This window comes from Cyrtonyx montezumae, unplaced genomic scaffold (genome assembly GCF_038088225.1).
Source record: "Cyrtonyx montezumae isolate F1298 unplaced genomic scaffold, pur_monq_1.0 scaffold_8, whole genome shotgun sequence".
In the NCBI taxonomy this organism is placed as follows: Eukaryota; Metazoa; Chordata; class Aves; order Galliformes; family Odontophoridae; genus Cyrtonyx; species Cyrtonyx montezumae.
Genome location: NW_027072089.1, coordinates 13254093 through 13281572, shown reverse-complemented (window position 1 = coordinate 13281572; position 27480 = coordinate 13254093). Strand labels below are relative to the sequence as shown.

The following is a 27480-nucleotide window of genomic DNA, read 5'->3' as shown; positions in this document are numbered from 1 at the left end:
TGTTGGGGTTTCAAGATATCATTATTGAGTTCACTAGTCAAATTATAGTAAGACATGGTCAATGATACTCAAACATCACATGCACCAATATTGCACACATCTGCTCCACCTCCTTAGAACCACCTCCATCGGGTCCTCGAGTGGTCTGCTTTCTGCAGCTGGAGCTCAAGCCACCCACCCCAGCGCTCTCACTAAAAATTTAAGTGGTAGATTTAAAATACAAAACCCAGGTAAGCTCCCCAAAAACCCAGCAAGGACTTTATACAGACAATAAAACCTAAGTTTTCACCAATGGTCTGAGGGCCCTACAGATGGGGCAACACACGTACGCACCAGTGAAACAACACTAGCTCTGCTGTCTCTAACCATTCAAATAATATGAAATCTGGGACCGGGCGTTGCGATGATGTCGCTGTAAGGCTCCTCCTGGGTCAGCTCTATAGCCTGCTGCTTCTTAAGTACCAGGAAGCTGTAGAACTTTGCAGCTGCTTGTTTTCTGTTTGTATTTCTGCACAGCTCCAGCAAGCTGATGGATTCTGCTCCAGTCTTAGCGAGGGCTCTCTGAAAAACGCAAACATCGATAAGGCAAATTAAAGTAGTCTGTAAGCATGAAGAGCAACTGGCAAGGTTCAGTTTGTTATCACCGTCAGGATACTGGGAAGGGTTGTGACAGACTCAGCGCTGGACAGGGACACCATAACATGTACATAAACAAATTCCACACGGATCTTATCTAAATGAAACCCAGTAAGTTTCCCAGAGATGGGTAAAAAAAGCCACAGCACTCCTGAGGCCACGTGTTGCACCAACACTGCAGCATGACAAAGGCTCTGGTATCGACAGGCAGCCAGCTTTGTGACTACAGAACAAACGGTCCTGGCGAGAACTAAAAAAGCCTGCTGTACTTCTCAGAATGAAAATAACTCCAAACAGAATCATGAACTATTGCTTAAAAAGAGATATAACTCAGGAGCTCAGGTTCTGTAAAGAGGCATCATTTTCCCAAGGTGAAAGCCTGCTTATTTCTCAAAATCCTGTTTGTCTGAAACAAAGTACCCAAAAGCTGTTTATGTTTTTTCAGTCTTGGCCAGAATAGAAAAGATTCAGGGAAATACATTTGTTTGCTGCCTAGAAAAACTACTAATGTCTTCAGTTTGAAACAGAACCGTCTACTCTGGAGTATCTACAAGATGAAAAGATATCAGGCTGGCCAAATGAAATTACTTTACATTAAACAGATCCTCACTTTGAGTCTCATTACAGATTTAATGTTTCAGCTCTCCAGTCTGATCCTTTTTTGGGCACATGGAAGAGACAATCAAACAAAAAGCTACATGTGGCCCAAAGCAAATTCTGAAGCTCTTTTAAGAAACCCACAATCAAACAGAGAAAATAAGTAACATTACCAGCTAAACATCTGTATACTTCAAAAATAATTTTTAATTGACAGCTGCACTGGTTTTAGCTAAGACAGAATTAATTTTCTTCATAGCAGCTCATCTGGTGCCTTGTTTTGAATTTGCAATCAAAACTGTGTTAATAAAGCACCGATGCTTTAGCTGTTGCTAAGCAGCACTTGCACAGCACTGAGGCCTTCTCTGTTTGTCATGCTTCCCCCTAAGCAAGGAAGCTCTGAAATACACGAGATGTTACAAGTGGCCAAAGCCAAGACAGCTGACCCCAACTGATATGGAATATCAACTAATATTCTGTACCATACCACGTCATGCTGAATAAAAGCTAGGGGATGACAGAAAGGGGAGGGAGCGTAGGGCATGTCTCGAGTTACTGTGTTAGTCTGCTGGAAAACAGCTGACCACCTGCCTGCCCATGGCAAGTGGGAATGAGTTCACTGTTTTGCTTTGCTTATGCAAGCATCTATACCTCACCTTCTACACATACCATCTTTACCTCAAACAATTAGCTTTCTTGTTTTTACCTTCCCAATATCATCCCTCAGCCCACTGAGGAGGAGTGAGGAGTGATGGTGTGCCGCCCACTGGGGTTAATCCACAAACAGTTTAAAACAATCTTCAGCTTGTGGAATTCTTGCAGGCAAGCAAAAAAACCCAACTTCATTCACATCAGCCTTCCATGTCACATGCTCACGCTCCAGAAACTTAAAGCTTTTGCTTGATTATGTATTTCTGAATAAACAGAAATTACTGCTAAATCATAACCTGACTGAAAACTCAGCAACTTCTTAGGAAAAAAAACCATACAACCCCAACCCCCCCTTCCTCACACAACTGTAACAGAACTTCAGAGATACAATAGTGATGTGGAGCTTTTATCAGCAGATGGAGACTAATTTCACCCCAAGAAAGGTGACTTTGGAAAACAGAGCCAGCTTAAGAGGGGTAGGACTGACACTCCAGTGACACCACAATCTCAAGAGTTGCTGAATAATTAAAGGAAGAAATGGGTAGGAACTACAAACCAGACTTCAAAGCAAAAGGCAGACCTACACGCAAGTGGGCACCAGTTTGTGCTCAAATTCAAGTACATACTAGAGGCAATTTTCTTATCAGAAAAAAACCCCTTTCATTCTAGCAAGCTACGAGCCATTCTACAAAAGATTCTGTCTGTGCAGAGTGACAATGGCAGTCTGAAGCCACCTGCTGAAAAGCAACAGTGCACTTGAGAGTCAAGGTCATATTTCCCCAGTTGCTGCAGATTCAGCTTACCATAGCACAGAAGTTTTCAGGCTAGTCCACTTAGAAGCAAACATCCCATAAAACAGTTCTGCTCCTGGACCTTGACAATGTTTGCCTGTTCTCACAGAGCTCAAAGTCAGGAGGTGCTAAGGTTTCATTGCAAAAACACAAACTCAATTATTTTAGAAATGGCATTTCTGGGAATCTTACTTGCATACCAAGTGTGGCTGGAAAACACTTCAGTGAAAAGTTTTGTTTCAAATGTTACTTGAAAAAATGTGGCAGTATATTATGATTTATCCCATTACAAGAATTTTTTCCTGTGGTAGAGCTGATATCTTAACTCTATCTTCTGACAATAAAGGCTTTACCTAAACTTCTACTTCAGGTCAACAGTGCCAGCGGGCACGTTCAAAAGCTACTTTAATAGAAGGGAAACTGTAAGGTGTACCTGAAGCCCATGAAGCATTTGTTGAGTCCTCTTGTTCCACCTTCGTTCTTCTTGATCCTGATCACCCCCCGTGCCATCTTCCTCCTGCAAGCAGCCAGAACTCACATGTATCATACAACACATCTCCTCACACACCAAGCTCTAGAAGAGGTACTTCTATGTATCAGTGCAGCTTTTTCTTTCCATTGTGACAGACACAATGTAACTGGGCACAGACAGCCTGATCCACAGGGCACAGCCCGCACAGTCAGGAGAGCTGATGTATCTAAGTAAGGCTGCAAGCCACTATGACTACACTTCAAAGTGTCATGCTGACAACTAGCAATGCAAACTAGTCCAGTTATGAAAAAACACTTGTCTAATCTAGGATTGTTACTATCAAGCATAATAACAATTCTTTTACTTTGCAAATATTAATAAACACTGACGTTCTCACGGCAGCATGGAAGTGGAGTCACTGAGAAAGGAAAAGGGGTCACTAACAACTGCAAAAAGGAGCTGTTACTAGAGCTGACCATGTCCAATGAAGCACTTGGAACATTGCTTGTTTCTAGGAGATGTACTGCATATGGCTTTTAAAATGAAAGTTGCATTTCAAAACTGTAATTACAAAATCACCATGAAAGCAACACATGTGAGTACTATCTGTTTTCAGTCTTAACTCAAGAACTACAAATTGAGCAGAAAACACCACTGAAACAATTTTTTTTATTTCTCAAAATTAAGTCAAGATGTATTTCTTCGTTTTGATTATACTCCACCTACAAAGTAACATTTCTCTGCAAACAGGAACAGCTTGATGCATTACTAAGAAAATCAAAGCCCAAAATTTCTTGCATAAAGAATCAACACTTAGAGAGAGCTGCTTAAAACAAAGCACCTCGAGTACTGTGTTCAGTTTTGGGCCCCTCACTACAAGAAGGACATTGAGGCCCTGGAGCGTGTTCAGAGAAGGGCAACAAAACTGGTGAGGGGTCTGGAGCACAAGTCTTATGAGGAGCGGCTGAGGGAGCTGGGATTGTTCAGTCTGGAGAAGAGGAGGCTCAGAGGAGACCTTATTGCACTCCACCACTTCCTGAAGGGGGGTTGTGGTGAGGAGGGGGTGGGCCTCTTCTCCCTGATAAATAATGACAGGACGAGAGGGAATGGCCACAAGTTGCGCCGGGGAAGATTTAGATTAGACCTGAGGAAACATTTTTTCTCTGAAAGAGTGGTCAGGCACTGGAATGGCCTGCCTAGGGAGGTGGTTGAGGCACCATCCCTAGCGCTGTTCAAGAGGCGTTTAGATGAGGTGCTAAGGGATTTGATTTAGTAGTTGGGCAGGGATAGTGATAGGAGGATGGTTGGACTAGATGATCTTATAGGTCCTTTCCAACCTTATGAACCTATGAACATGAGAAGCACCCTCTCTTCTGGCACTTCCTGAATACAAAATCAAACAGTGCCAGGGAACACACAAACCCTTTTTACATCGCTTCTTTTTTGTTGTTTTCTAAGGGGCTCTGCTCTTACCTCCTCTTCTTCCTCCTCCTCTTTCTCTTTTTCCTTCTCCTTCTCTTTTTCTGGCAGCAGTTCTAGCTCTGGTATTAGCTGACAGATGTTTTGTGGCTCCTCTGGAGGCATTTCTACTGGTGGTATTTCCAACTGTTGTGATGGTGGGTGCTTTAAGACAGGTGGAACAGAGAGAATTAATTCATTGGTGCTCTTACAATAGAGTACTGATGCTATAAAAGAGTTCCACAAAATCCCAGTCTCTAACTCTTAGCCACTCATCAGAAGGTTTGAAAAATGAGAAGTTTGTGCTGGCTTGCTCTCCATACCTACATTTTTCATCCTCTAGACTCTACTCAAACAAAAGTTATGTTATCACTAAGGAAAAAGTCTTTCTAGCAAAACTACTGATCTCATTTCTTGGATCAGCACACGTAACCAGATGCAGTACTGTATGAACAAACTATGTCAGTGTTATGGTAAACAAGACACCTTCAGAATATCAAAACGTTTTCCCCTGCAATACAAGCAGGAAGGAATTAGGAATGAGGCACTTTGTGAAGTCTCTAAGCATTTACTTCTATCTGAGAGCATCACACAGCAGATACCTCAAAGGTACATTTACCTAAAGGCCTCATGTTGTTGGCATAATCCAAGTTCTCCCATCACATTATACACTTCAGCACTAACAGTTGATACCAATTTCATCCAGAGCTCTGCTTTTTGTAAGACAATGTGATATCTGTCTCATTCAACAGCAAGTAACTCGTAATCCCATGAGAAATGGAATAAAAAATTCACAAACATGAGAAAGACTGCACAATCCAGGACTGTTCCTCCTCACCAGGTTAGCATTCAGAAGTAGTATAACTTTCATTCTGCACTTTTCTTCTCCCCCTTAAAAGTATGGTTTCAGTTCATACTGCAGCACAGCTTTTACAGAAGGAATAGACAAGAAATAGTCTCTCCATAACAGAGAAGAAACCTCTCCTGAAAGATCCGTTCTTGTTTGAACTTTTAATGGTGGACCACTGGGAATATCTTTCAAAAGGAAGAATTTGTGTAGCTCACACAGTCCTTCCTAATACACACTTGGCACAGCAGAAGGTCTTGATATAATTTATTCCTCGAAGACTTCCTCTGCATGAAACACCATCAGTTCCTACCCTACCTGACTTAGGGGGAAAGCTCACACAAACTTTTCAGAAAAACCCCATAAAGACTGCTCTCAGAGATTCTGGGACTACTCCAACGTATCCTGATAGCAAAGGAAGTCAGTGTCTCAGATCTGTGTCACATTCTGCTTTAAGATACTTCTCATTAAAACTAAAATTAACAAAAATAATTCTTACTGGTAACACTGGTTCTGGTTCCACTTGCTGCAGTTTGCGTTTAACACCAGTCTGTGGTGGTGGAGGTGGCATAACAGATTCGTCCAGGTTGGTCCTGCTGCCTTCCATCATGGATTCTTGTAAACGACTTGGTTCTTCCAGAATTGGTTCATCTACATTCCGTAATAAAAATGGTTTTAGTCATGTAATTTCAAGCTGTACTGTGTCAAGGTCCAACCTACTATCTAGAATGAAGCACCCTAAAAGGCTGCGTAGCTTCTGCAATGACCTGGTACAGATGTGTATACAAACCAATACAATACCCATTTAATCCACTGGATCAAATCAAATTTGTCGTCTGGCTCTAGAAAAAAAAGCTGTTTTAAGTCAGGGACTGTACAAAAGCTAAGCAAGCAATTATAGTCCTTACTTCATTAAGTTTAGCGACTTTAATATTAAGAACAGAGGAAAGAAACAAGCTCTGAAGGAAAGCAGAGCATCTTTGACCAAATGACCAATGACAAACAAACCAATGACATCTCGCTGCTGTTGCTGCTGCTGTTGCTGCTCCTCTCTGGGGACCTCTGGGTTCTCAAAGTCTTTAAGGAACTCATCGAGGTTGTCAGCTTCTCCACCTTTCCTCCTCTTTCTTAGGTCTTCTGGAACCAGGGGTGTCAGACAACGAGTAAAGAGCTACAGGGGAAAGGTTAAACTGCTCACTATTGCAGCTTCCAATGTCTTTTTATGTCAGACAAAGCAATCACATGCAATCTTTCTTTCCCCCTTTTTAATCTCCTCTCCAACACTGAAAACAAGAAAAATTATTTTTCTAACTGATAAATATTTTAAGCATTGGTACTCTGTCATTTTTAATTAGTCTTTCGTAAAAAGAAAGAACAAAAAAGCAAAAGCAATGCCCCTACCATTAGACTGTAAATGAAATACTGGTATTTAACAATGAGGCATAATCCTGAACACAGCTCATTTAGAAATTAATCTGTACAAAAACATTACCTTCAGTAGCCTGTTATTCCACAAAGGCTGCGCAGGCAGAGAGAAAAGCTTCTCAACTCCTCCAGTTTCTTTCCACATCATCAGTTTCTTCGTAGGGGGTGCCAAGTCCAACGTTGTAACGATATCAGAGTAATCACTTAACTGGGCTCGAATGGTCTTGCTATCCAGCTCTTTCACACTGTCCACAATGAGCTTCCTCTTCCTCTTTGCTTTGGTTTCCTTGACTGTTGAGATTTTTAAAAGTTAATGAAGGTGAGCTCATCAAGATACCACATTGTAATAGAAATCATACATGTTTCTCAACAGGCCTTACTTGCCAATGTACAGTGCAGCCACAAGAATAAGGAGATGTTGGCCACGGAAGCTGTGAAAACCTAAAAACACTATATTATATGTTATTCACTACAAATACTGCCTCACAGCCTACAAATCCTTCCATGTAGACTCACAGTCTAACTGAATCTTTCTTATCATCATCAATATCCTTAGCTGTGCATGTCTGTCCCTCGTCATTTGTTTGGCTGGTTTTCTTCATGAGCAAATCCCTGAGAGGTGAAGTCCCACTGGCCAAAAAAGCTGAAGTACCATAACAGGCCTTTTTTTGACTTAAGCCCTATGTGAACTTTGGTAACATTAATATGGGTGGTTATCTTACCTATACCTCTCATCCTGTTCTAGAAGACTTTACTGGAAACTGCTTACAGCCTGGCCCCCAGCAGCAGACCCTGAAGCCCTGGCAAACACTGCCATTGCTGGTCCCAGGGGATCAGCTAGGACCTCTGTTGCTAGCTTGCCACCAGAGGGCAGTGCCAAGGCTTACTAAGTGGCCAAGCAACAAATCAGGGTCTGGAGTCCTGTCAGAAAATACAGGACAAACTTTTTTTTTAAAAACAGATCTTACTTTTATTTTACTTTTTTAAAATAGTAAAGCTTATGTTAAAGCAGGAATCTGTTCATACTGAAATAAATACAATATCACTTAAGGTAAGCAAGTGTCTTGCATTACTGAAATTCTGTCTTTTTCCAGTTTACAGGAGCTTCAAATAAAGAGATTCATCTGCTAGATTTAGTAATTCATTAAAGCTGTACTAGAAAAAAAGATCACTCCTGCTCTAAGCAGAGTTCACAATTTAAACAGCCACCCTTGGCCACCAAAAATACCACAGTGACAGTGCTACTGCACTACAGATGCTACATTACAATTGAAGATACAATAAGGTATTTTCCAATTCATTGCATGTTTTAACACATTCCTCAAAAGCTACAGAATTTTGCATCCATACTGTCTGCAAAAGCTACAAACCAGCATCCTCCAGGATTATTGAAACATGTCACCTGTCCAGAAACACTGCAAGGTTAAAATTAGGACAAAATGAATTCAGAACTCAGTTCTTGGATTCCTTTCCATTTAAGAAGCAGAGCCAGTAGAAGTGCTAGACATTAATTCCTACACCATCACACTAAGATGGCCTCTGAATGATCCAAAGAAAATATTTCCAAGCAGTTTACTCACCAGTTATGTCAATAGGCTCCAGAGCAAAAGCTTCTTCTTCATTGGGAACGAGAGTTGTTTGATCCGTCATCGTTGGTAATGGTTCAACTGGATCTACAGAGTCTGGGCTGTCCGGTCCACCCACTGTCAGTAAGAACAAACACAGTGCACTATAATACCAGAACAAAAACTGTGCTACCCTTCCTATCCTCTCCTCCACATCTTAAAATGGTCTAACACATTTCATACACTTCATCATACTGCTAAGAAATTAGACTCTTAATAAAATCAGTTGAAAACAAATAATTCTAGTTCTAGCCTTAGATGATACTCACTCGATACATTATCATCATCATCCATATCATCATGGGGGGGTTGCTCTGGCATCATTACTCCACCTTCTGAGAGTGCAGGTGGGTCATCGAAAATACCACCATCATTATTACTGAGGAGTTTGTCATCTGAAACGACCGTATGAAAACATCAGTTTTGCCCCCACAAAGTACAAGCAAGTTTATAATGAAGTACAATCAAATTTATGAGAACACAGATAAAGACAGTGAAAAAGTTAGAGAAACCTATACTTGGAAGGCTGACAGAAAAGCCATTACAAGTGAATTTCCAAGGTAAATTTCAGCTTCAATTTTGAACTTACAGAAAAACTTTATTACAGTACACTTGCCACATATTTGCACCTTGCTAAGTTTCATAGTACTTTAAGCAGAAGCATTTAATTTAACTTGTAACATATTAATGAAACCATCTGAAGGAGTCCAATAGCTGTATATTGTGTTTTTCTCTAAAGAATGTTACTTTGAGAATGGAAAAGCTATGGATGATTTAGTTTTACTTCATTTTAAATGATACAGCAGTTCATCTGGGACGTACAGTCTATGCTGCTACTCATAAAACAGAACTTAATGCTGAAAGCACTACTTAAGAGGACCAAAGTAACAGAGTAAACAAACTACTCATCCTCCTTGCCAAAAAGAATACTAAGGTTATGTATAGGAGGGAGTAAAAATATATTAATTTCTCAAACGTACCCAATATTCCACCATCGTTTCCTTCTCCAAAATTATCATCTTTGTATTGGTCTTCATATTCCAGGTGATTAGCTTTCTCATTAAGGTGACTGGTGCTCTGTTCTGGTTCCAGCAGAAGATTGGAAGCACTGGTGCTCACTAGCATGTCATCTTCAAATGCACTACCTTCTCTCATCATCTCACGATCATCCATCCCAAAGTCACCTGCAAGAATATGATTTCACAGCTATGACTGCTGAGGAACTGGTACGGGATGAGGGACCTAGCTAAACAATCAAGAAAGGTTCACTTGTAAGACCTTTTCATCATTTTAATCCTGTTAATTCTTCATGAAGTGCAAAATAATATATTGAAATAACCACTGTCATAGTTACTTTAATTTCACAGTTAACAGATAAATAGAATTGTTTGGGTTGCAAGGGACCTTTAAAGGCCATCTAGTCCAACTGCCCTGCAATGAATAGGGACACCTACAACCAGAGCAGGGTGCTCAAAGAGCTGTCCATCCAGACATTGAATGCCTCCAGTGACAGGGCATCCACTCCATCTCGGGGCAACCTGCTCCAAGGCTTCACAACTCTTATTTTATAAAACTTTTCTTCTATTCAGTCTATATCTCCCCTCTTTTAGTCTGAAACCACTTCCCCTGTCTATCACAACAGATCCTGCTAAGGAGTCTATTCCCTTCTTCTGCACAGCTCCCCCTCTAGATACTTGAAAGGGGGCTCTGAGGTTTCCCCAGAGATTTCTCTTCACCAGGCTGAACAGCCCCAGCTCTCTCAGCTGATCATCACAAGGCAGATGTTCCATCCCTTGAATAATTTCTGTGACCCTAAATAATACTCATCAATACTACAGCAAAAATAACATTCAAATAATTAAAAAAAAAACCCATCTCCTCTTTAAATCTTTTTGAAACTGATTTTAGCAAGATCTTATAATCAAAGACTACTCAAAAAGTTAAATCCTGTGCCTTGAGTCTGAGTTGCATGTAGAGACCAAACTATCAAATCAAACAACAACCAATACTCAAACTACACTTAAGATTTCTAAATTACAGACGTTATTACACTTGGACTATCCAAAGATAAATATTTTCTGAATAATATTTTCAGTCTTTAGAACATTATCCTTGAGCAGATACTGAAAGGAACATCAGCAAATCTGTCACCATTAACTGCTTCAGCTTTAGAAAACTGAACATTTTTTGACAGAAAACATGCTTAAAATTCAAGTGACAACTGGCTTATTCACATCACATGTTAAAATTAATACTGATACAATATTTCACTAATGAATCTGACGGAATATTCTTCAAGTTTAGGTAAGCAGCTAGAAGCTTGCTGAGTAACAGCAGGGAGACTTTCTGAAAAAAACAAACAAACCAACATAAAAACTGAACATATGGAAACACATCATGATTGATCCAATTTGGTTTTGTACTTACTAGCAGGAATTCTCTAGTAATCGCATGACTACAATGTCACAGTTATCAAAATTAGCTTAGGAACAACATAATAATACACAAGATTTTACCAAAGTCATTATCCTGGAGGATACTGATGTTGCCTACTTCTTCTCTCATTGTAATTTCTTCCACTCTGCTCTGGTTCAAACTGAACTGCTGGGCCACATCGATATCACTTAAACAAACAGAAGGCAATTATTAAAATCTCCATTAAAGCACACAAACAGACAAACCCTTAGATAAATCTGAAATTCCTAGTTTGCTACACACTTATATCAATGAAAAAGTTGACAACAAACAAAACAGAATTTCCTACTTGAAGCACTAAGACTAATGTTAAAACCTCTCATTCAAGTTGTGTTACCTCCTGGAAAATGTATCAGTAACCTCTCTTAGAGCACCGTTATGCTGGGCCGCTGTTAAGGCCAATTAAATAACTAAACCCAGCACTACCCTCTTTCAACTCGAGAGCTATTAATATAGTCACCAAAAAATGTATCCAGTAAGCACATTATGTTAAAACCCAGCTGTGTGTTACAGTACTTCTTTTAGAAAAGCATTTTTTTTCTTTTTTGCAATTGAAATTTAGAATATAATCCAAGTGAGTACAAAACAAATGGACCATTTCTGAGGTGTGGCTTGCTTTAATAAGTTCTATTACAAATAATCCACAAAACAGAAGCCCACTTATTTCTTTAAGGCTAAGAACTCTTCAAGCCGTACATTTGCCATGCTTACAGATAGCTCATTAATATTAAGTTATAAGAAAATCATCAGCTTACTCCAGATCAGGAAGTGGTTGGTCAAAATCATGGAACTCCTCAGGTAAGGTAATAGCATTGTAAGCAGCCTCTCTGTTTTCCTCAGGCAAATCCACAACCCCTGCAGAAAAAAAAAAAACACAGACATGAGTTCCCATTCCTGACAAGGATAGCATTTCTCCCTGTGCTAACAGTGAAGTTGTTCCCTTCATCAACTTACTGTCTTGAAATTGCTGAGTTGAAACAATGCTTAACACTTACGAAGAAATCCTAGATAATGTTAGCACTGGGATTCAGGCCAACAGCAAAACAGCTACTTCTCCAGCTGCTGTACTAAAGTGCATAATCCTGCAAGAAACTGCAGCCTTGGGTCACTAAACATTTGTGTAGTGCAATGCTGAGTCATGCAGCTACTGCAGGCACTGTATGTCATCACAACATTGTACGTCTATCTGTGAATGCAGGTATCTGTTAGATCACTTGATTGTGATGCTGCAGTTTTACAGTTTGGGTTGTGCTAAGCAGTGATAACACAATAACTGAACTGACTGAATGACCAGAAGCAGGGTAGTTAACTTCTTAATTAATTCCCAGTACAGCACTTGGGCCACCCACACAAATCTTCTGCTTCTGTGTTTAAAATAGCAATAGGATCTAAAGCACATCAGTGTCTGGTTCTTGCTTTGTTTTTTAATACTTTATCTGCTATTCAATGGGCATCCTTAGAGTATGACCACCAGGTAAGGCACCACTCAAAAACGGTGCCAGCAGTAAGTAGTAACTTAATACTAAGAAGAGCCAGTAGTAATAACGCACCTGTTTTACTGAAAAGCTTAGAAGTCAGGACATCTGCAGGGGAAATGCAGATTCAATTCCTTCTGTAACCAGCACGAGATCTGAGCTCCATGTTCTGCCTTCTGACCCACACAACACAGGCCATTCCAAGGTATGCTTCAGTACAATATACTTCAGTAACACTGCCCACTCTTTCCCTCCAAAATGGATAATCAAAGAACCATCACCCAGAGAGACCAGGAATAAGCCTCACTCTACAGATTTACTTATCACAGTCCTCACATTTGGTGAGACAGGTGGGACAAAAAATGTAACTTTTCCAGGGCATATCCCAGGATTTCTGGGAACGCCCTATTACAAACTTGCAACGATATCTGAAAAATAGGGTCCCTTAATATCTCTATAAAAATAACCTTATTATTTAGGAGAGACAGCTGGCTGCACCTGCTGTGGCATTGCCACCTTTAAATACATTAAATCAAGCAGAACTCTCAAATAACACTCTTGAGATTGAAAATCAATTATTATGCAATCGCACTGAAAGATCAGAACAACTTAGTGTACTGACAAGTTAAAAATCAAGTTTGGCCATCCCTGTAAAACGGATTTGAAGTATTACTGTGGAGAATACCCAGGTCTCTGAATCTTTGGATCTGGGTATTTTAAAAGGAAATATCCCATCTTGAAGCGCCACTTGAGGCAGATGCTCTTGAAATTCATCCAGTAGTCACACAAAAAACAAATAATCCAAGATAGATCTGTAGGGGTGCCCCCTGATCAACAGCCTCCCGTCCAAACTCATCATCGCATTACAGCCTGCCCTTATCTTATACAGCTTCCCAATGAATGGACTTAGTCTGAAGATTTTGGCAAAAAACAAAAGAGAGTTCCTTCCTCATGGTTCCTTCGGCTGTGGGATATGGAGGCAGAGAGTGCCGTGGTTAATTGACCTGAAATCTCCAAACTTGCATCTATAACCTCACATCCTGCTACAGACTGAGACTATACTTCACTGTACCACACAATGAAGAAAACCATTCTTTAATGGGTTCGTGGTGTGCCGTATTACCCAGCCTAATAAAGATGATATCCTGGCACACACAGACCTGTGGTCCTCCATGGAGGACCTCCAAATGTGCATCCACGAATTAGGGATGAAGGAAGCAACATATGAGGACAGATCCAATATATCCTTTATATCCATCCATCGTGCCCGTAGGGCAGATCAGAACTCTCTCCTTGGTGCCTGATATAATTACACAGTCAAAGACACCTGGCCAAAGGGTGTGGTACAGATGGCTGGGACATGCCCCAGGGCAAGTGGAAGTGTTGACCCAGGAGAGGAATACAGCCTGTACTTTGCCTTGGAGGGCAGACCTCCCTCGCTTAGTACCTCTGAAACATCTCTACTACACGTCACGAGTTTTTGGAGTCTCCAGGATCACCAGAAGGAGCAAAATGCCATCAAAGCACTCCAGCGTTGCTGTGAAATCAAGAACAACACCTGGTGATGGCCTACGTGGGATGGAATACAAGATGGACCTGCACCTAACAACTGCATGCCTCCAGTAACACCATCAAGCACTGGCCCATGGGAGAACAGAACATCAACCACAGACTGAAAATCAATCATCTTACATTGTATCAACTTGTACTGTGACAGGCAAAATGTACGAACATCATGATGTGCTGGATCTCTGTATTAGGAAAAACCCTCCAGCTGGCTCAATCACTGGTTTATGCTCTGAAGGGGAGGAGTGTATGGGAATTGCTAAGTCAAAGCCCGAACCACTGAATGAGCATCTGAAGGAAAGATCTGGTCAGCCCTGGGAGCACAGGTGAAGGCCATGGAGCCAGGCTTCACTCCCCTTAGACCTCATTTAAGGGCTGACTTCCAATGAGGAAGGATCTCTTGTTGGAAATCCCTCCTTTCTGGAGTTCTTTCCCCACGAGCCTAGATCTTTAGACATGGGTGAGCACTCATTTTCCTCCTTTTTGTAAGGCCTCCTTGTTCGCACTGGTCTTTTTGCCTTCGCAACAGTTTCAGCTGGCAACTAAGAACCATATCTCTCCTTTCAGGGCAATTAGATATTTGTAGCTGTTAACTGATTAAAACATAAATGAATCTCAGAGCAAACAAGACCACCACAATGCTTAAGCCACAAAGTTAGTAAACTGTGAACAGAGACAAGTGCCTCAAATTGTTTCAAGTCAGCATGCTACTTTTTGAGATTGAGTAAAAATAATCAGCCCCAACAGGAGAAGATTTTGTTCAGAATTCAGTAAAAAAAAAAGTTCATCATACAACTCACATAGCCAGCATGAAGCAACACTAGGGAAAACAGTTTATCCTGTAATTATCCGAGATAGGTGTAGGATAGGTAGCTATTCTATTACAAAGAGAAAGTAGAATTCTGTACCTCCTTCAGTTTTATAACATCTTTTAACTTCAGACAGTGCTTAGACAAAGATAGGTACCTGGACGAAAAGCCATCTTAATCTTAATGAAGGCCTCATTACAGTCTGCAAGAAGGTATTTTGCTTTCCTGTGGTAGATTCTGACAACACCTAACAAGAGATGTCCTGAGGTTCGAAGTGCCATCTTCACCTAGAAGAGAATTATACAATCAGTGAATTAGATGTAGCCTTATTTTTCCCCCCGATTAAATCTGCCAGCATTGTTTAAGTTTTTCAGTAATATCAAATATTCCAAATAATTATAAAATTCAGTAGAAAACTCTAAACAAAGACAGAAAGAAAAGCTTAGTCGCAGATGATACTCTGTGTATTATCCAAGGATAAGCTGGAAATAAGTAAATTAGTAAGAATCTCACTTAAGGAATTTCCAAACATTGCTCTGTCAAGCTAAAAAAACAAATAAAAGGACAAAGTACAATTCACCATATCCTTTACTGACACCTTTGCCACTTCAGTTGTGAAAAATAAATAAATGAATTAATCAAATTTTGGAAAGCCATAAATTACGATGAGATTAAGCTAAGGTGTAGTTAGAGACAGTACCTTGCCACCTCTCCATCATCTGTCCAGTTACAGAACAAAAAACAGTGGAAGATGAAGGATGTTCATAAACAGTCAAATTAAAGTTAGCTTCAATTGCTCTCCACCTTAACCTAAACGTTTTGCTGTATAATTGAGTACTTTATGCACTGAAAGAGCCATAGGAAGTTTCCAGAGAAGGATTCTTCTTAAATGTTTTAGTTCAAAAGAACACGTAACTTGTATTGAAGAAAGACTGAAGCATACAAAGTCTAACCTCAAACTTTATGGATGCAAAACTGCATGTCATCTCACATTACAGCAACTGATCAAAGTCTTACACAAAGTTAAAGATATGAAAGAGTGCTTATGAGTTTCTCCTTTTCCTGAAGGGAGCTTTCAGCTAGGTCCACAAACATTATCCTCTCCACATCCATCCTTCCAGGGCTGCCATTAAAGGAAATGACTTTGTACTACAACAGTAAGCATCTCTGTAATTGCATTATAGGTATTTGCTTAAAAATGGCAGTTCTTCCAAAACTCAGATTAGCATTATTGAAACACTGTTATATTTGATTCAATCCAAAGAAAAGAAAAATAAATGTTCTTTCTTTTTTTACATAGTGGCTTTCTTACTCAAACATCTCTTAAGGAACAGAAGTTAAAACCAAATCAGTCCACTAGTTCTTAAATGGTTATTTATACTTCTATCAGCAGCAGAGGAAAAAAAGAAAGTAAGAACAGGAGCTCCTCCAAATTCTCCCCGGTTTCACAATAACCACACAAGTGTTATATTCTTTCAATTTCATCTGTGAAGCCAAACGAAAAAAAAAAAAAGGTTCAAAAGTAAGGCTTCTACATCACCCTGCCATATTATTATTGAATGGAAACATCCCTTCACAAAACCAAACCTCTTCACAAAACCAGTACCATTACAAGCCATTCACAGTCTTTATTTCAATTTGCTGTTGATAAAAGGCCTGTTTTGTACTTCAGTCACAAGCATAAGCAATATTTCAAGTATTACTGCTGCAGCTTCCAGTAACAACTCTGAAAGCACAAAGACCTTTAAAAGTTAACTTTGCAGACAAGTTCAAGCATTCTCATTGCAAACATCTGCTTCTAAATGATGCTTAACATATCAAGATATAAGTTTTCCATTTATGTAAAATAAAACATTTTGTAACTGAATTGCATGATACTCCAGTATTGGAAAATTGACAAGAAAGTACTCTTTAGAATCATTCAAAAGAGTACTTCACATCTGAAAAGATCTTTTCACGCTTTAGAAAAGCAACACTACACAACTCAAATAGTAACTACCCACCTGCACAAACAATTTCTTTCCAGTACAAGATAACATTACATCAGTGTTAAATAGATACCTTTGGTGAAATGATACTCTCCACGCTGCTCTCCAGATTACATTCAAAAACATGGGCTTTGGTTAGCTTCTTATCCCAGTGGGCCGCTAGCCATATTTTGGCCAGCGGCCCACGCTTGCTCAGGACAAAGTGGGCATAGAACATGGTCCCAGATGTCTAAATCGAAGAGCCAATCTGTAAATAGAAAGGTAAATTATATATATTTATCTATCTACAAAGAGAGAAAGAATTCTGGATGAGTAACAGCCTCACAAACATACTCCTTATGTTTGCCCTTCATTAAGATCAAACAATTTGTATAGAAGACTTACGACGCCAACATCTGCAGGTGTCAGATACGTAATACAGACATTCTTAGCAAAGGAAATACGAAGCAGGAAGAATGGTGATCAATGTTCCTTCCACAGACTAAAACCATTCACAAAACTGTAAAATGTTCAGCATACTACAAGGAAAAAAACCTTGAATATATTAAAGTCTATGATGGAACCAAGTCAGAGTGAAAACAAACGTGTATCATTTTTCTTAGCCACAATGGTCTTCTGCCTCTTCCATTCCTTCCCAGTTCAGCTTTCTGAGTAGCTGCTACTATACTATACACTGTTTTAGCAAAACAAGGCATTTTAAAATATTGTGATAAACTTTGCAGACTGCTCCATGTTTTCTTAAAACAGAAAGTACAAGTCTATTTCTGAACAGACTGCTATCCATCTCCAAATCCACTTAGTAATATATTTTTTATCCAAGCAATGAGAAAACACACTGCATTACTCAAATTTCCCAAAGATTTCACTCCTCTTCCTCCTCTGCCGGAAAGACTTCCTTTTACCTAGCAGCTACCTACTACCTACTAATCTAATAACTACCTTCTTACTGCTGATAAAGATGCCAGCATGTAAAGCCATGGGGAAGCAGGACATCATGAGGTCTTACAATGTAAAACTGCTAAATCCTGCCGTGAGGTTAAGCACGTGATTCTGTAATGGAAAAATTGGGAGAAATGCAGCAAGCTCAGCTGAGGCTTTTGAGAACCAACATCACAGCAAGCACGTGTAGTTTAACTTGGGCAACACAAGGAGCATCAATTTCTAACCATTAAAAACACATTTTCCAAAAGCAACCCAACACAATTTACAAGTAAATAGGGATCAAGTCAAAACAGAAAGCCTTGGTAAACACAGCAGCCAGAGAGAGTCTCACCAACACAAACACTAGATGACTGAAACTAGCCTGTCAGTAAAAGAAACAAGTTTCACAGCAGCTATAACAAAGTTGCTGGTATTTATAGCAAATGCTTTACAAAAAGCACATGGCTTGGTGGAAGCACTCTACGTATCTGAAAAGCCCTATGTCTAGGAGTAGATTCCTAAGAGTAAATGTCAACCATTTGGGCTCTGAATTTCTGCTGCATTAAATACAGAATGGAAGCTCTTCTGTTGTCCAAGCAATTAGCAAACTTAACTGTCTGACAGACAGGCTGGCCACAACTTCTGTCCATAACCAAGAACAGACACAGTACATGCGATTTAAAGAAAAGGAAGGTCATGCTCAGCTTGAGCTAACACAGCATATACCAAGCATTACAGTTCATGTTATGACTTCAGAAGACAGGAGTCATAACAGCTGCAAATTAACTAAAGTCAAAATTACTTAGTTTTGTGCACTCTGTGCAAAGCTGGAAATAAGTAAGGTTTTCTAGGAAGCAAAAAAAAACTACTTCAGAAGTCTTACTGGTCAGTAAAAGCTTTCTTTTCTTCTCCTCTGAGCAGCTCTTGGAAAACTTCATGCTGCCCCAAAGGCCACTGGATAATTCATTCCTCACACGTTCTCAAAGGACTCTAATATTTCTGAATACACAGAGACATAACTTTGTAGCACAGCATTTTAGTACCTGGAGTTGCACTGCCCTGAGAAGCAGATCAGTAAATTACCCATAAACATGAGGAGGAAGAGTAGGGGAAAGCAAACACACACTTAACAAAACCTTCCAGCAGTTGTGAAAGAACACACACTGATTCACAGAGCTGGAACAATTGTTCACTAATATTTTACTATCATAAAAATACGTAGCGTGGCTTCACAAAACTTCAAGCATATTACTAACTGTAAGCCTGAAAACATCCCAAAGATTTCCTGTTAAACGTGTTACCTACTTTTTGGACTGATCAGAAGAAGCAACTTAACACTGCTGTCCAGGATTTAAAGTGATAACCCAAGCAGAACACAAATGGCTAAGACTTTGAGAGGAAGCAAGGTACTCCCATAAATGGAGAGATCAGTTATACCACAAAGTTGAGGGGTTTTTGTTTCGACTTCTTTAAAAAGGAGCAGGCACTGATAACAATTTCTGTCTTTCAAATAACCGACAGTCCTAGTTGAAGTACTCCCCATAAGGGGACTTAACATACGGAAATAGGTTTTAAAATGTATGGTCTATTAGTAATTAAATCAAAGAACAGAGAAAATCATTACACCACAAAAGCCAATTCGTTTTTTAGGTTTGAATCTTCTCAGTTACCAGAATTATGGCTCTAACCTAAAAGCTGCTAATCTTTAAGGCTGGAGGAATATACTGCACGTGTACTTAAACTTCTGAAGTGAGTCTGAACCCAACAGAACTAACTTCTGACAGAGGCTGTTTCTTTCCAGTCATTAACGAAGCCTTGACACAGCAAAATCCATCAAGAAAAACCATGAGTCAAATTGTTTAAAGCACTTTATAACGAACTTCTGCCAACAAATAATACTTCAGTTCAAAGCATCGCTATCTTCCTATGTCACAGTAAGGAGTCTCCGCCACTTAGAAACTCCAGAGGACCTGCTGTACTGTAAGACTTGGGTTATACCAGCTGTACAGAACATGTCTTCACACGTCTCAGCTGCAGCAGTTAAACTGTGGTTGCTTAGAGCACCAACACAATTGCTTAAAGAAGACCGCAAGGGCTGCTCTTACTTCCTTCACATATTCTTTCTTTCTTTTCATACATCTTTCTTACTTTAATGTCTGACCTTTAATTCATAGGGTAGTATATCAGTGCATAAAAAGAGAAAGATTGTTTTGTGGTGTAATTTAAGGTTGGGATCAATGTTTAAGGAGCTAGGTTTTTTTTGGAGAGGCAGAACATTCATGCAGACACACAGGACACCTGTCTTTGGGTGCAAAAGCCTCAAAAGAAAAAGCCAAACTGATTGCTTTTAAAAAGATAAAGTATCACTGGCAGCTTTTGAAATTGACTGATTATGAAGCAAGACTTTAAAACTCACCCTAAGAACTTACAGCACTTTGAAACAGACAGAAAAATGAACAAGGTAGAAGTAGTATGTATTCACACAAGAGCAGCTGGGATCAAGTCCCAACCCTGTCCAATTGTGCTTTTGAGAAAGTTTAAACTTGATTTAATTCATTTTGAATTTGCTTCAGTGGGCTGTTACTGCCTTCAGGTTCCTCTGCCCATACCTTGCTCAACAATTGCATCACCTTATTTTTAATATCTTTCTTTCTGCAGAAGTATTAAACACTATAGCTTTACATACAAAATAACTGAAGATGTAAAGTAATACTAAAACAGCTCAGACAGCTCACGTTCCTCTCTGTGTATCTAGCAACTGATACTCTCAAAAAAGCAACAGAAACACTGGGCAGACACTACTTGTGAAATTTCATCTTAACCATTAATTCAAACTTGTGAAGTCTTAAAATTCTTCTGTGTTGAAACGTTAAGTATATTAAATCTGAAAAGCACTCAGAGTCGAGCACCATCCTTCAACACACTCAGAAAGAAACTTAAAAAATAACAGTTCACATTCTTAAAAAATACACAGCTTTATGAAGATGAGAATTTCTCCACTCCAACCCATTAAATCTACTTGTCTGCTACCCTACTAGGCCGTGTTTACATATAGAAGTTCAAAGGTTGAGTCTCATTCTGTCACCTGCTTCTGTTCCTTTCACGAGGCTATTCTAGAACCAAAGTGAACCACTGATCAGCAGACACCTTCCACACTGTGGTTTCAAAACCAGCCAGTCATTATAATTCATTCAACTTCGTGTTAGCATTCTACTTCAATTTATCATCCTCTGCTTTTTCTCCCCCCCCCCCCCCCCAACACACACACTTTTTTCCTACACTGCTTCTGTTTCTTTAAGCTACACCAGTCCTGGCCCTGTTCACCTGCAGCAGCCGGAGCTGACTACACCCCCCAATCCAGAAGGGCAGCATGCTCCCCACAAAGCCTCACAACACTGGCATCTGCTCATTCCCATCATAGGCCCTTCTGGACACATGCTGTGACATCTGCCCTCTCCTTTACACCACTGCAGCAAGACAAAGCCTTCCAAATATCAAGTTCCTCACTCTTTTTTATTTACCTCTTCCCAAATCAATAAAAACATCATGAACTGAGGGCTTACTAATTCCCAGATATCTCGATCCTGTAGTTGTACATTTGATTCTTTTTTACATAACTGTCCTCCAGCTTACAGTCCTTACATGCCTTCACCTTCCTGGGCATGGGCACAACCTCTTAGGCCACCTCCCCATCAAGTTCCATTAGCACACTGAACACCTGACAGCACTGGAAAAAAAAAGATCACATGATCAGTCTTTACAAACCCCACTGTGAACTTGAATGAGCTGGGATTGCTCTGTCTGGAGAACAGGAGCCTCAGGGGGGACCTTATCCCTCTCTACAACTCCCTGAAAGGAGATTGTGATGAGGTGGGAGTCAGCCTCCTTTCCAAGCTAACAGTGACCAGAAGAGAGGAAATGGCCTCAGGCTGCACCAGGGGAGATTCAGGTTGAGTATTAGGAAATACTGCTCCTCCAATAGTGGTCAGGTGCTGGAACAGACTGCCCAGGGAGGTGGCAGTGTCAGCATCTCTGCTGGAGGTGTTCAAGAAACATTTACATGTTGTACATATTGAAGGACGTGGTTTAGTGGGAAGCATTGGTGACAGGTGGATGGCTGGACTGGATGATCTGAGATCTTTTCCAACCTTGGTGGATGATTCTAACTTCTTAGGGCCCAATGTCTGTTTTCAGCATTATTATATCTCCTTTCTTCAATAACCTGTAAGGTTCTCTTGTAGTAAAATATAGAAAAATAAGAGCTAACATTTCTTTGTGGCAGCTTCAGCTTTACTGAAGTTCAATGACAACTCACTTCAAATTCTTACATCCACAAAATCAATTATTCAGAAGATGAAATTGACCTAGCCCAACCTGACACACTTTTGATATACACATAACAGCATTTTCAATTTGTCTCCAGGTCCTTAATATAAGATGATTTCCATCACCTTATATTCCAACTTCCTACACCACAGGTTGTACTACTAGGTCTGCAATTGCTCAAAACATCTCTTGTGTGTAGGAAACGCATTCACTGTTCTCCAGTTACAATATACTACACAACTACATTATCAAACTGCTAGAAACACCACCCACTAACTCCACCTAATTCAAACAGCAGATCTTTCAGAATTCCCATTGTTTGAGATTACTGAACCTTAGGAACAGTGTTTCCATTTGTCCCAGCCACAACCTCAATTTCACTTGCAGGTATCCCAACAAGTATCCTGTCCTGCCACCTAGGTTCAACATGTCCATTTATCCAGCAGAAAAGAATCTTTTTTCTAAGGTCCTACCTCAATTATCTCAATTGATACAGTGCAACTGCAGTTCCAAGTCAGAGTACAGATCCAATTGCAGAAATCAAGTACTAACACACTCCTTAAGAGCATGTAAGTTGATAAAGAGAACAGCCTTTTTTTTTTTTTTCCTGCACATCACCCACAAATCTGACTGCAGGAAAACTTGGTTCTTAACATTTTTCCTCATAGTTAAATTCATGCATCAGCTGAGCAACTTCTCTCACTTCCAGGGGAAGTCTCATGATACGAGGAGTAGCAGCAACCTCAATAGTCAACAGTAATTTGTGTAATCTAAGATTACTGAAGGTCTCGCTAACTTTTTGCTCCTCCTTTTATTCCCCCCCCACCCCAGCTTCAGCTGTAGTTCAGATCAGCACATTTGGCGTTCCACAGAGCATCAAACACTCACAAACACACCCTCACAACTCGAGCCTGATCCTAACGTTCTGACATCTTCCTATTTTTCACTTAACTAGCTTCACGGAAGACGACGTTAATAAAGATACTTAAAAGCATGCTTAACGCACCCATTCACACAACGGTGACCTGTAACTTCTCCAAATACAGACTATCCTCTTCCACGCATCCGAACGCGACCAAAAGCTGTTTTTACCTTAACAGAGCTAAGCCAACGAATCACGCAGATCCCGACCTCCTCCGTTACTGACGCAAACACAGCGCCTTGCTTTATGCTGAGACGCAGAGAAATCCACCATCCCCGCAGACCCCGGCTCAGTACAGCTGCAGTAGCCCAGCCGTGGCAGCGGGGAGGCCCCGCACCCCCCCAGGCCTCACGCCGCGCTCCCTGCGGGCCGTGCCCGTGCCGCCACCAGGCCGCAGTGGCGGTGCGGCTCTCAGCACAGAGCCACCATCCTTCGCAGAGAGCGCGGCCGGTACCGCTCCTTACCCGCGTCCGGGGCCGGGCCGGGCCGGGTACCCGCTGCGCTCCTCCAAACCCAGCCGAGCCGCTCACTCAAACAAGCAAGATGGCGGCCAAGGCCCTTCCTGCCGCCCAAAGCCGCCGTTCAAATCGGCAGGATGTTTACTGTTAAATTGCCCTCCTGTGCGCATGCGCGGCGCAATAGCAGCCACAGGGCGGGCTCCCAGGAGGAAGTGCCTAGTCGCGCATGAGCGCATCCTCTCCACTCCGTGTCGCTGGGCGGGAAAGGGGCGGGGCAGAGGTCGGCTGAGGCGACCGAGCACGCCTGCGCACTGCCTCAGCCCTGCAGCCGCTGGGAACGACGGGAGGCGGAAGTGGGTGGGGGGGGGGTGCGCGGTAAGGTTGCCATGGCAACAGGCGGGATTTAAAGGGCCGGCTTTGCGTTCAAGGCTGGGTCGGTGGTGGGTGCCCATTGCGGCTCTTCTCTCTGGTGTTGGTATGGCCCTATATAGCTTTCCCATTTCCCACCACCCAGCGAGCATAGCACCAAAGCCTCAAAGGCAGTGCTGGCTTTTTAGTTAACCTGTAGGAAACGTCTCTCGCTGAAAATGCACATCCCCTTTTTATGACCTGCTTTCCCGAGGTCTGTGCACCAGGTCTTCTCTCTGAGCTTTGTAGTGTGCTCTTGCTATCTGGGGCACTGCCGGTGTTACTTTGGAAGCACCTATGCACCCCACTGTGACTTTTTTTATTTTCTTTGTGGTAGTTTCATTTCAACAAGATTTGAAACTGTTCTCTTGTTTGCAATTTGCCAATCTGTAAAACAGAAAACTGTGGTTGTAGCTGAATGTGGGAAGGAGAGGGTGACTGCAAAAAGGAGAAAGGAAATGGGGAGCCTGTTTTGGGGAGCTTTCTGGTCTTTGCCCTTAGGCACCAGTTAAGTTATGTGAGCACATAAAGTAACATTATGGATGAACAAGAGACAGGTTTCAGCCCAAAGGAAACCCAAGTACATAAACTTCATTATATAACCCTTCTGAAATAATACATACTTTATGTAAAAAGGTATCAAGGTGCCCCGATACCAGGGCTATCTTCCTACCCAGGGTCTAAAAAGAGCCACTGCTATGTGTAAATGTATTATATCAGGTAATGTATCTTAATGGATGATGACACCAGCAAATAGTATGTAAAAATGCATAAGCTCCAGTCTCTTAATGCTCTTTCCTGTCTCCACGTTGCAGATTATAACATTCGTTTTCTTTAATAATGTCTTATTTGAGTTTGCTAGCTATTGCAGTGTTTCGAGTGTTGTTTTTTGTTTGTTGGTTTTTCTGCAAAAAAACATCTGGTGTACCACCACTCCTTATTTGCTTCTCTGTGTTCAAATTGATTTAGTGACTCAAACACTGAACCAGCAAGTGTGTAGGTTATAGGAGGTTATCATCTACTGGACCACAGTTTAGAAATTCTTAAATCACTGTAACAGTGATGTTACACTTGATTGTGTCAATTTAAGCATCTGCTGAAAGGTTGGACTAGCTGAGAGTGCTGTAAGAAAAAAGCCACTCAGAGGGAAAGAATAAGCAATACCAGTAAAATCATACATTTTTTCTTGTTCATTTTTGTAGCTATAAAGGGGCTAAAGTACAACTGTGAGTTAGAAATCTGAACTCTTTATAACTCAATCTACATTATTAGAGAGAAGCCTATAGCATATCCCTGTTTTGGCTTATGCAGTACTACAAAGTTGCATGAATTTTACCTTCTTTGTCTCAGCAGATACTGAATATTAGTGGCTTTTGGCTGAACTCCTTTTCTAGGTAGTGTTGTTCAGTGTATGCTGATTGTCTGTCTAAAAGAAAACATCAAATTGCATTTGACTGATAACAGAAATTACCTATGGGAAATAATTATGGTTTTATTTTTCAAATTATCATTACCATTTCCTTAATAATTGCCCTTTTCATAAAATACTGAGGATAGAGGTCTTCAGGTTTTTTTCATCCTTTAAACTGCTTAAGAAGGCAGGAATGTCTCTCTAGAAATGTATCTTCTGAAAATAAATCTAGGATGCTTGCTGTTAGGTTTTGGGTAGTACCTACTGTCTAGTTAATGTATAAAACTAGTATGTATGTCCAGACCTTTCCAGGTGACTCTCTGTAGTCACATTTTGCAGCACTTTCAAAGTTTAGTTTTCAGTCTTTCCATACTTAGTTATTATCGGGCTTTAAAAATTGATACTTCAAAGAAACAAGTATATGCAAATCCCAGGGATTTTATAGTCTAAATTCAGCTCAATTTAAATCTGAAGAATTTGAATTATCACATCTTTTTTCTTATGACACTGTGTGACTGCTGTGAAGATCAGTCTATAATCTTGTCCTGTAGTTTATTTTTGAACGTGTTATAAAATGAGAACAGCCTAATTTAATATAGCTTATTTTTTCAAAATTATTTGAGGTTCTTTTCTCCTTCAAATGCCAAGAATGCATTCTTCCAATAAAATTAAAATCAAGATAGTTTCTTTACATGGGCCAAAATTAAGGGTAATTGTGCGATATAAAAATGTTTCATTTTTACTGTGGAGATAAATGCACTTTGTGAGCAAGTCAGTTATTTAAACTTCCACATATTTTTCAGGTATTCTGCTAAAAATTAATGTAATTATAGTCCAGTGAACAAGGAAGAATAAAATAAAATGCATTGCAACTCATGTCCATGGAATTACATCCACAGTCCCTTTAGTTTTGAAGAACACAAATGAGTTCTCTTCATGACTGCTTCAAATGTTCATGATTGAGTAAATTATTTTTAAATAAATTATCCCTTCTTTTACTTTATTTTTTTTCCTAAAACACACAACAAGAGAAGAAGGCTGCTGTTTGATTTGTATGCTACAGTCAGTACTTTGCTGAATTTTTCTCTGGCTCTACTCAGACACATGCATTCCAGATGGTACTTTAAAAAGCAAGCTTGTGACTGTTATGTGCACACTTGCTGGCACATAGCAGATCACATTATGCAGTGACATTTAGAAAGAAACTGAGGCAAAAAGCCCGTTTTCAATTCCAGCTTCAGCCAAGTGTATCTATCAGGCAACACAACCATAATGTTCTACTGCAGAACAGCTTAGTTCATGTATAAATAGCTTTCACTTCATAGAGGGGACAACTTGTAATTCTTTTTGAATAACTGGGGTAATCATTTTTTCCTTCACAAGTATTGGAATTTGAGATCCAGATCCTCTCTAAAGTCACGCACCTGTCTTCCACTTCTTTACAATCTAAGCAATTTCACTGAATCATTACAAATTATTGGCAATGTTTTTGGCAGATAAACTGCTTTTTTGAGCCATCAAATAAGAAAGGACAGTCACAGCCATACATCTGTAACACAGAATAGAAGACAAAATATAAATTATTATTTGATTAGAGCCTATGTCTTCTAAAAGTATCAGCATTCCAAGACAGGTAATACATAATTTGTCCGGTGTGTTGGAGCTACTCTGAGGGACAGTTTCAGCCACTGCCTGCAGCAAGTTGCCTCTGCTGCAGCCATATAGAAAAGTGGGAGGTGGCTGAAAGGGACCTGAAGGTGCACATGGGCAGTTTTCAAGTGTAAACCACATTTCCTTTCTGATGATCCATAGGTGTTGTGGTTTCTGAAACTGACATTCAGCTGCCACCATTAAAACAGCGTCATATTCTGTTCCAAACATTAGAAAACAAACACCCTCTGACTGGCCTATTAGACATCTTCCAGTAAGATAAAGCTTTTACTTGAACTTTAGATGGAATTCAAATTAGTGGTAACAAGTTCCATTCTAACTACTCTGATATTCAGAGATGACAAACAAAGGGAAATAGACAGTCAGTTTGGTCATCAGACACAACTAACTTAGAAACTGTGACTCTTTAAAAAGGAGTTATTTTATGAATGATGCTATTTATCACCACAACAAACAGGAAAGTTCTGTAGCTCTCCAGCATCGAAGTGATCAGACAGAACCCTTCCTATACCCAGCTCCTCAAATACATAAACCCTTTGAGAGTAAGA

At 40.3% G+C, this 27480-nt stretch overlaps 1 protein-coding gene across 1 annotated transcript; it reads right to left on the bottom strand.

The window, feature by feature from the left end:
- Positions 1-310: 310 nt before the first annotated feature.
- On the bottom strand, positions 311-23561 carry RAD21 (RAD21 cohesin complex component). Its single transcript, XM_065753656.1, has 14 exons — positions 23449-23561; positions 16889-17062; positions 14985-15114; positions 11733-11832; positions 11019-11125; positions 9483-9686; positions 8772-8897; positions 8458-8580; positions 6945-7168; positions 6461-6623; positions 5952-6103; positions 4621-4770; positions 3109-3192; positions 311-561 (listed from the first exon to the last, which is right to left on the bottom strand). The coding sequence occupies exons 2-14, from the start codon at positions 17030-17032 to the stop codon at positions 370-372; spliced, it is 1899 nt and encodes a 632-aa protein (XP_065609728.1). The 5' UTR covers positions 17033-17062; positions 23449-23561; the 3' UTR covers positions 311-369.
- Between the last annotated feature and the right edge of the window lie 3919 nt (positions 23562-27480).

Excerpts from the sequence above, each read along its gene's own strand:
- RAD21 (XM_065753656.1), bottom strand. The coding sequence starts at position 17,032 with ATGTTCTATGCCCACTTTGTCCTGAGCAAGCGTGGGCCGCTGGCCAAA. Across the intron at positions 9,687-11,018 it reads CCTCCAGGATAATGACTTTG|GTGACTTTGGGATGGATGAT; the intron begins GTAAAATCTTGT and ends ATATTCTTGCAG. Across the intron at positions 7,169-8,457 it reads GGAGCCTATTGACATAACTG|TCAAGGAAACCAAAGCAAAG; the intron begins GTGAGTAAACTG and ends AAATCTCAACAG.